General features: G+C 32.1%; 1 protein-coding gene across 1 annotated transcript in view; it reads right to left on the reverse strand.

Annotated features, from left to right (window-relative positions):
• The window catches only part of LOC107561558 (bromodomain adjacent to zinc finger domain protein 2B-like), a 37424-nt gene extending 27226 nt beyond the window's left edge, over window positions 1-10198 (reverse strand). Inside the window, exons 1-7 of the mRNA XM_016246029.1 lie at window positions 10004-10198; window positions 8062-8418; window positions 6083-6539; window positions 4247-4537; window positions 3354-3408; window positions 689-797; window positions 499-600 (exon numbers count right to left, since the gene is read on the reverse strand). Coding sequence (XP_016101515.1) covers window positions 499-600; window positions 689-797; window positions 3354-3408; window positions 4247-4537; window positions 6083-6539; window positions 8062-8412 — 1365 coding nt within the window. The 5' untranslated portion in view covers window positions 8413-8418; window positions 10004-10198. The remainder of the gene's footprint in view (window positions 1-498; window positions 601-688; window positions 798-3353; window positions 3409-4246; window positions 4538-6082; window positions 6540-8061; window positions 8419-10003) is intronic.
• Window positions 10199-10706: the final 508 nt, after the last annotated feature.

Below are 10706 nucleotides of genomic sequence, written 5' to 3' on the forward strand. Positions count from 1 at the left end.
TTATTATTGATTAAATGGTTTATTTTGTATATAAAATATATATTTTGTATATAATGAAGTAATAATAATTATTATTATTTAATCAATATTAATAACTAGTAGTAGTAGTAGTAGTAGTAGTAATATTAATAGTAGTTGATAATAATAATAATAATTATTGTTGTTGTCGTTACTTAAATGGGTTATTTTATTATATAATTTAATATTTAATCAAAACACACTAATACTGCACAACAACATTGTTTAGTAAATAAATAATATAAATTTTAGTTTTTTTTTTATTATTATATTATTATTAGTAGTAGTAGTAGTAGTAGTACCAGTAGTTGTAACAGCATAATAATAATAATAATTATTATTATTATTAAATAATAATTTTAATATTTTAAAACAAAAATCACAACAGACTTTAACACCACAGATATACACTACAATGTTACTTTCCCCCCTAGCCAATTAAATCAGATTCGTTCAACCTACACAGAGGCAAGAAATTACCTGCGGTCCATCTCTGGCTTCATAGAAGTCACCAACCTTGATTTTAGCACTGAAGCTAAAATGATCACGTGTAATGTTGCTTATCCCGTTACTGGTCAGATACTGTGAGGGGTGAGAGAACGTCAGATCAACAGAACGGCAGCAGCATCGGTCATTAAATAGCGACTCATGTTTTAAGTGATCATCTTGCCTTGATGACATCAGGATACTGTCTGAGCTTTCTGCCGCATGGAGCGTAATACGCCACCTCTCCCCGCAAACGCCCAGACATGTTTGTGATGCGCGTCTCTCTCTGCCATCTGAGAACAGAAAGAGTTTTCATTTCATGCTCAAGACTCATAAGGTGAAGTCATGCAGAAATGAGACGACTAAGTCAGCTATTTGCAAGCTGACTGGCTTAAAAAACCTGTCTGTCCAGCCATTCATTATTTTTTCTATTCCATTTAGACTCTTCAGCTTTAAACGCTGATGTTCATCGCTGTTTTCAACTCAGTTCAATAAATTGGGGTGTTTTATTAGTTAAACTTAGTCTAATCACATTCAGTTTAGATATATAATAGTGCAAAGTTCATCATATTATGAAGCAAACTTAATTTAACTAAAAAGCAGCTCTATTGAAAACAATAGTGTTATTATTCAGCTCAAGTCAGTTCTGTGTTGATTCAATTCAGTTCAATAACAGCGGCGATGTTGCAAAATTCATCAGTTATGAAACTAATTTGTTTCAACTATAAAGCAGCTCTACAAAAGACAACTATCATTCTCCAGCTCAATTTAGTTCAAGCTTGCTCTCATCCATCGTCAGTGGAGTCAAATTGATAATATTACGTATTAAGTGCATTTTAATTTAATATCTTTTAGCGTCTTTTAGCAGAAATTTAGCAATTCAAATATTAAATGTAATGTTTAATATTTAATTATATTATCACATAATAATATAATTAATGATAATATTAAATGCAATATTAATAATAATTATTAATAGTATTTATAATGTTTTTATACTACCTGTACAGCACTTCCATTTCAATGTTTTTAAAATGTGATTTATAAATAAAGTAAAGTAAACTAATGTTGTCAATCCATTTCAGAATCGCATTGTTTTTGTGCTAGATAAATCCTGATATGCTAAAGGAACTTAAAAAATGAGTCCAAATAAATCTGATTATATTTATAAATGTATTGCCCCTTAAATGGAGTAACTTTTAGCATATCTGTCAGCAAGTTAATGTAGCACTACTCCTCACTATTTCCCATTTATTCAATCATGCTGTATGTACATTATATGGATTCTTGTAGGGCTGCTCGATTATGACAAAAATCATAATCACGATTATTTTGGTCAATATTGTAATCACGATTATTTAAAACGATTATTAGTGGGCCATATGACCAAAACTTTATATGAAAGATTTATTTAAAGATAATGATATACTGTATATCAAATATATATTTTCTGTAAATAAGGTTGCTATGACACCTACATTTTAGAGACCAGCGAAATACCAGAGTAACTAATATTAGTTAAAAAAACAACAACAAAAAAGGTCCTCAAAATTATTGAAATTAATTCAAATGTAATAAAGAAAGCAAAGGAATACAATGTCAGTAATAAAAAAAGCAAAAAAATACAATAGAACAAAAAATACAAATGAAGTTTTTTTAATGCAAGTCTAAAGTATTCAGTTAACGGCCTACTACAGAAATTGAATAACCTAATGTAAAATAAAACGGCATAGTCTTCACTGTAAGAATTAAACATCCTTTGTTTCTTATTAAAGCTACAAAAGTCCTTCAGTCAAGAGCAGTGAGTGATTTTGAATGTGTCTTTTGTTGTTTGATGAATATTAAGCACACAGTCGCAGCAGGAAAATAGCCCGCTGTCACTTTAAGAGCTGCACGGATCCAATTTACTGTTACACAAGTATTTTTATTCTCAACTCTTTACATTTATTTATTACATAACCGACGAGGGTTCACGTGAATAATCACTAAGCGCCACATTTTGGTGTGTATTTGACCGTTTAGGTGCTAAAAGATGACTTTACATGTCCCTGTTGTGTTCCTTCTCTGGGCGCATCCACAGTAATCTTCCCGAGGAAGCGCAAGTTCTTTCACGCTTTTAAAAACATAAATCAATCTGATCAACTTAAATAAATAAAAAAAAAAAAATTTAGCAAAAGTCTCGTTACATGATTTTACTGATTATGGAGGAACGAAAGAGCACCGCTAGAAAGGGGCACAATAATCATTTTATCTCGATTACTGTATTTTCATAATCGTTGGAGGCCGAAATCAAAATCGAAACTGAATTTCGATTAATTGCACAGCCCTACAAATCCATTACTGATGCAATAACAAACCTCTGCACGAGGCGATAAAGTGTCCTTCAAATGTCTGGATCATTAAACATCTATAAACACGCTGACTTTAACGAAATTTACTCAAAGATTCACTTCAAACTGTAGAAGACGGTTTAGAATAACAGCACTATAGTGCATTGCTCTTTACAGATGCATAGTTGAAAGAAAATCTGGTGATACTGCCGCATACTGTTCAGTGATACTGTCACTGGGGCAGTATCCTTTCAAAAGGTATTAATATGTACACACTTTAGGTGAAAATACGTGCTTTGAAAGTACTAATGTGTACCATATAGGGATAAATAAGGAACAAAAATGAACCTTTGAGCTCTTGTACCTTCGGGTGTCGCCCCAGTGACAGCTTTGTACTTTTTTAATGAGTATGTTCTGGCCCTAAAAGGATTATTAAAATGCATGCAAATGTTTGACATCACTAATAAAACGAAAATAAGGGTCCATGTAACATGAAATGGCTGGAAAGTCAAGACTCACCCATATTGTAGAGGTTTCCGCAGTGCACATTCATCTGTGACTCTTCTCCTTTTCCCTAGGAAGATGGCAGATAAGCAAATATATAATCACAAGAAACATATACTTGCTGTTTTAGTAGAAATACACTGGTCGACCGATATAGATGTTTTATGGCCGATATAAAACCGATAAATATATGATATCACATTATTTAATTTAAAGATAGTAAAAAAAACCATGCATAATTGCTGAAATTAAATTCATATTTATTTTACATAGTATTTACATAATTATATAATTTGAAAATGAATAAATATGAAAAAAAAAAATGTAACTTGACAAAAAAATCTGTAAAATAAAAAGACATTTATTTGGATGGCAACTTCTTGATTCTGTAATTTTATTATAGTATTTTTCACAAATAAAGAAATGAATAAAAACATTAATAAAAAGGAAGTAAACACTGTAACCAACAGTGCACACAGTCATCTGGTATGTTTGTGCACACTAGGAATAATTTTTTAAATATCTATTTAAATTTTACATTCAGCACACAATGAATATTTTATATTTTTTCAACTTATTTACTTTAGTAAATATTATGTAAAATAAATATACATTTTAATTCAGCAATTCATGCGTTTTTGCTATTTTTAAAAAAGGCTGTCAAAATAAAAGTCCGGTGTCCAACTGCAGCCAAACAGAAAAAAATATTGGCCGATGGGATAATAAAAAATGGCAAATATTGGCCAATATATCAGCCTTGGCGATATATTGATCGACCACTCACCCAACCCATTTAAAGCGCATAAGAAGATTAGGATGTTGATTTTAACTATGTCTTTGTTGTTTTTTATTATCTTGAAAATAGGTTGCAGGTTATTAATAGCCATAAGAACAATTGTTTACAATACCTGGTGGTGTGGCCACACTGTAAGACGACAAAGCTGGGCTGTGATTGGCTGAATTCCCAGAGCTGGTCACAGTGGCTGGTGTGGTTGTGGCAGGTGTTTTAGGAACCTGTAGATTGAGAGGGGCGGGGCTAGTGCTGTGGGAGGAGTCTAGCAGAGATGTTGAGAATTTGGTGAGTTTGAGTGGCATTCTGTCCATTTCTAAATCTGTGTCCATCTCTTCATCTTTACCATCATCATCATCATCATCATCATCATCATCATCAGAATCAGTGTCTAAATTGCTGTCAGAGTCTGCATGAGAGAAAACAACATGAGAGTGTGTTCACTCATGTATGAATGGGAAAATTACGCTTCTATTATGTTGCATATGACTTTTTACTCAGTTAGGATCACAAAAAGTGCATGCAATTTTTTGACACTCTGATGTGAAATGTGCATACAAAATTTGTATTATAATTAAGATGTTTGTAAGTCAATCTAACCTACAAAATACATGATTAAAAGGCAGCTGTACAAAAACAAAATAAATTTTGATGTATTAAGTCAAGTCAGTTTCCAACTACTCTCTAAGGGTGTTTACATTTATGCATTTGGAAGAAATTTACACATTGTTGATGGCATGCATTTGTGGCATACAGTTTCGAACCCATGATCCAGGATTATTATTGTTAGCAAAACTTAAAATCATAAAAAAAAAAAAAAGAAATAAAGAAAATGAAATAAAATAAACATCAGCTGAAGAAAAATAAAATAATAAAACAATATTTAAAAAAAGGAAGTAAACTAAAAGGTAAAGAGCTAGTTGCCAAGGCAACATTTCTAATTTTTTTGTTTAGTTTAACTTGTAGTAGTAAAATAACTAAAACTAATTAAACTAAAAATAAAAAAGAAAAATGAATAAAAACTATATAATAAAAAAATAATAATAATAAATGACAAAAGTACAAAACAAAAACTTTAACTATAATTAAAGTGAAAACAAAACATATAAAAATATAATCTAATTCAAAATATTAACAAAAAATATATAATAGTATCTCAAAGATACTAAAATAAAATTTATGATCTTGTGCCATGCTTTTACTTTTTGAGCTTCAAGAAAGCACACAGAATAAACACTTTCCACACTTCTGTTTAAAATGTTTTTTAAAAATGTAAAATACAATATAACAATATTGAGTGTGAAAAAAGAGTTTGATGTTCTCATGTTTTTGTTTTCTTTTTTCGTAATGTGTGAGAACGTTTGATGTTAAAGGTTTACTGTTTTTACCAGATTGTTTTTGTTTATCATAGTCTGATTTTTGGTGAATTATACTGAATTCCATTAGAGTTTGTACCCAGACTTTTAACATAATACAAGGGTTAAAATGCATAGAGAAATAGCTATTTTCCACTAAGGAGGAAATTTTGAGTTTGAACATTACAGATGTTTTATAGCACAATTAACCTTTATCTCAAAAGATGGCAACACTTTACAAAGAGGTCACATTAGTTAATGCATTAACTAACATTAACAAACAATGTGCAATACATTTTTTACAGTATTAATTCATCTTTATTAACGTCATCAAATAAAAATACAACAGTTCGTTGCTAGTTCATGTTTAACTCGGGTTCATTAAATAATACATGTTTTGATTTTAATGATGTATTAGTAAATGCTGGAATTAACATTAACTATGATTAATAAATGCTAGTATTTTTCATTGTTAGTTAATGTTAATCCATATTATAAAGTGTTACCAACGTATACATATATAAATATATATAAATATAAATATAAATATAAATATACACACATAATATTATAATATTTTAATCAAGCATCCTGCTGACCTGAGAGACTGTCATTTGAAGCATCATTTTCATCCTCGTCCTCCATTAACAAGTCATCAGAGCCTTTGCTGTCAGGGAGCTCAGACTCCGCCCCCCTGAAGTGCTCCACCAATGACGGTCTCTCTCTCTTCAGTGTCCTCCGCCCTGTTTGGCAGCGCTTCCCTCGGGCTGCCCCGGGAGTCAGACCAGGCGAGGTGGCGGTGCGACCCGTGCTGGTGAGGTTGATGGGAATGTTAAACGCGGGGCTGGTGGTGGCCAGCAGTGGTTTATCAGGGGCGCGTGTGCTCTGGGAGCGAGGTTTGGTAATGAGGGCCAGAGGAGCGTCCTGCACCGCGCCGGGATGGTGGTTCTCAGTAGGAAGTGAGGGGAGGAACGGATTGTTAAATGGATGTTTCTGGCTGCTCTGTGATTCCTGTGCACCTCTCAGCGGTGGAGGAAAGGCCTGAGGTAGTGATGACTGACGGGACAGAGAGACGCAATTACTTCATCTGTCATTTACTGTGATTCATTGAAATGATTGCTGCCTCTTCTTATGAACAAATATTGAAACACATATGTGACCCTGGAGCACAAAAGCAGTGTTAAGTTGCTGGGGTATATTTGTAGCAATAGCCAAAAAAACATTGCATGGGTCAAAATTATTAATTTTTCTTTTATGCCAAAAAACATTAGGATATTAAGTAAAGATCATGTTCCATGAAGATATTTTTGTCAATTTCCTACCGTAAATATATCAAAACTTAATTTTTGATTAGTAATATGCATTGCTAAAGACTTCATTTGGACAACTTTAAAGATGATTTTCTCAATATTTTGATTTTTTTTGCACCCTCAGATTCCAGATTTACAAATAGTTGTATCTCAGCCAAATATTGTGCTATCCTAACAAACCATACATCAATGGAAAGCTTGATTATTCAGCTTTCAGATGATGTATACATTTTGAAAATTGACACTTAAGACTGGTTTTGTGGTCCAGGGTTACATATGCAACTAATATATTCAAAACAGAATTTGAAATTAATTTTTTTATTATAATGCAGAAGATTGTTTATTATGAAAACAGTCAAGCTGAGAACGGAATTATGCACGATATACACTACCAATCAAAAGTGGTGTTGGTGAGATTTTTATAATATTTTTATTGAAGACTCTTCTGCTCAGCGAGGCTGCATTTACTTGATCAAAAATACAGTAAAAACAGTCATATTGTGAAATATCATCACAATTTAAAATAAGTGTTCTTTATTGGAATATATTTTAAAAGAACGGAATTATGCACGATATACACTACCAATCAAAAGTGGTGTTGGTGAGATTTTTATAATATTTTTATTGAAGTCTCTTCTGCTCAGCGAGGCTGCATTTACTTGATCAAAAATACAGTAAAAACTGTAATATTGTGAAATATCATCACAATTTAAAATAAGTGTTCTTTATTGGAATATATTTTAAAGTGTAATTTATTTCTGTGATCAAAGTTGAATTTTCAGCATCATTCCTCCAGTCTTCAGTGTCACATGATCTTCAGAAATCAGTATAATATGCTGATTTGCTGCTCACTTATTATTATTATTGGTGCTCAATTCTTAATTATGGTTCTTATTAGTATCTATGTTGAAAACATATATATTGCTGCTTAATATTTATTGCTATAAAATGTTTTCAACGCTGAAGACTGGAGTAATGATGCTGAAAATTCAGCTTGGCATCACAGGAAAAAATTACATTACAATATGTTCACATTGAAAACAGTTATTTTAAATGTAATCATATTTCACAATTTTTACTGTATTTTTGGTCAAATAAATGCAGCCTTGGCGAGCAGAAAACTCTTCTTTCAAAAACATTTGACAAATCTTATTGACTCCAAACATTTGGACTGTAGTTTAGTTTCGGAAACTAACATCTTCCCCTACATTGATCAGCAAATATCATCTGCACATGCTTTTATCTCGTTGTGTTTCAGAGAAGGGCACCTGTCTGTGTTGGCTGACGTTGTCGAGGTAATCCTTGCACGTCTTCAGAGGAGCAGATCTGGAGGAGGGCAGTGTGGGAGAGGAAGACACAGACAGAGGTGGTTTTGGAGAGGGCAGGGGAAGATCTTTAGGGGACGGTGCATCTCTGTCCCTGCGCCGCTGCGTGACTAGTGCAAGCGGTTTTGCGCTGGCTGCTAGACCTGTGGTCTGGATGACACTGGTGTGTTTGCTGGGCTCCTCTGTGGAGCTCAAGGCCTGGATGTGCGATGGCGGCTGAGACAAAAGCAAACCCCGGACGTCCAGCTTATCCTGCCCTACAGTGTGCCGGTTCTTCTTCCTGTATATGTGCATTTCCTCCTGAATAAGCAGAATGACAACTTATTGCTAATATAAAATAAATGGTGAAACAGCTGTTTATTTTTTTATTTTATTTAAATGTTGCATTAATTTTCATGTTTATTATTATTTAATATTAATGTTTATTATTATTATTGTTTATTTTAATAATAATAATATTAATGATAATAATAATAATATATTTTACAATAGCATTTTTTTCATAATAGTTAAAATATTTTTTAATGCTGTCCACCAAATCAAAGGCCTCGTTCAGAATAACATACTATCATGTTTTTTATTATATAAATTGTTTAAATGGTATAAAGTTTTATAAATAGTTTACAAAATATGAACCTATATACAGAGATTACATTTTGGCGCTTAGGTTGTAAACTAGATTTAAAAAAAATATATTTATTTCATAATATTTTATCTGTAATTTTAGTATTACTTATACTTTTATAATATTTACAATATATATATATATACACTATTATAATATTTATTCATATTTTGAATTAGCTTTTATATATTTTCAGTTTTAATATTTTTAATAATTTGATTTATTATGCATTTATTATATTATTATGCTTTTGCCACTTTTCTTAGATTTTTTTTTTATATATTTAAATTTATTGGTAACACTTTACAATAAGGTCCCATTAGTTAACTTCAGTTATTACACAGCTCTGTGGAATACTTGATTCTGATTGGTCAGTCGCGACATTCCGAGGTATGTTATCCCTTGATAACAACCGATAAAAACGAATAACACAGGCTCATCCGGGTAACTGAAGTCCCCACTATACTCTTGCTAGGAACAGTTTTTCTTCGTGAAAGCTTTGCGTTTGGTTAGCTACTAAAATATTAAAACTCGATTCAATATTATGTGTACAATTATTTAATTATGTCATCCTGGTATCGCGGACTCGCTCTCTCGCTGTAATGGATTATAAGATAACGAACAAACAAAAACATTTTTGTCTTAAATCTTTTATCACCATAATTATTTATGTGGTGAAATATTGTGTAATGAGTGGTATGACTGCACCGTATCCCGTAAATGTCCATCTAGTTTGAACTTGCCGCATGCTCGCAAATGTTGTGTTCACCGAAGCTTAGCGTTCAAATATTTCAACTCAAATCAACATTTCGTGTCTAATTATTTACTTCACCCTGTCGGGGGTTATTCTGCGATAACAACCGGATGGATGTACATTGTTCCTAACTTAATGCAATAACAAAAACACAACTGTTTATTGTTAGTTCATACTGTATTAGCTCAGATCCATTTAAAAATATTAAAGGATACAACTTTTGATTTTTAGTAATGCATTAATAATTTATTGTTGAAATTAACATTATTAACATATTATTAGTTCATGTTAGTTAATATATTAAACTAGTGTTAACAAATGCAGCTTTATTGTAAAGTGTTTTACATTTTAGTTTTAGTCATTTTAGCATCTCAACTTATTTTATTTCAGTTAGCTGCCAAAGCCACATTTTTAATTTGTCTAATATTTACATTTGATTTAATTCAGCTTTATTTTAATGAATGAAAAAACAATTCATAGTTTTAGTTAACAACAGCAACACATACCTTTCGGATACCTTTCGGATCTTTTCCGCACTTTTCCGAGTCGACACTATCATCACTCTGATCGTCGTCGTCGTCGTCGTCGTCAACATCCTCCAGGTCGTCTGAGTCAGAGCTGCTAAGAGCATCACTCGAGCTGTCAGAGCTGGATGCTGATTGGCTGTCACTGTTGATGGAGACATCTGGCACTTTGCTGCACAGCTTCTGTCAGGAAGAGCAGAGCAATGTCAGTCGACAGGAGCTGCCACACACACATTTTCTTGGTTTACACAAACAACCCCCTTCTGCCACCCATCCAGCTGACATGACAGACTAAAAATAGTCCCCAAAAAAGGTGGAGGATATGTTTTGACAGAAAGTGTCAACAGCAGCATTTATAACACATGCAGTGAATGCTGCATATATGGAAATTATTAAACGCTCTTTATGATGCTTCGCTTACTTACAATACCACAAGTCAACTAATTAGCTGACTCACATTCGAGTTCCATTGCTGCTCAGTTAATAATAATGGCTCTTATTATCATCAAATGTTAAAAACGTTAAAATTTATATATAAACAATTTTATATTAATATTCATAATATTTAAAATTATAATTAACTTTTTAAAAATCCAGATACATTAAAGGCAGCACAACAAATACTCCCATGAAATTTAAAAGTTATTAAAATGTCACTTTATAGGAATGAGAATGATATCTTTTT

The sequence above is a fragment of the Sinocyclocheilus grahami genome, unplaced genomic scaffold, assembly GCF_001515645.1.
Source record: "Sinocyclocheilus grahami isolate Dianchi unplaced genomic scaffold, SAMN03320097.WGS_v1.1 scaffold780.1, whole genome shotgun sequence".
NCBI classification, from domain to species: domain Eukaryota; kingdom Metazoa; phylum Chordata; class Actinopteri; order Cypriniformes; family Cyprinidae; genus Sinocyclocheilus; species Sinocyclocheilus grahami.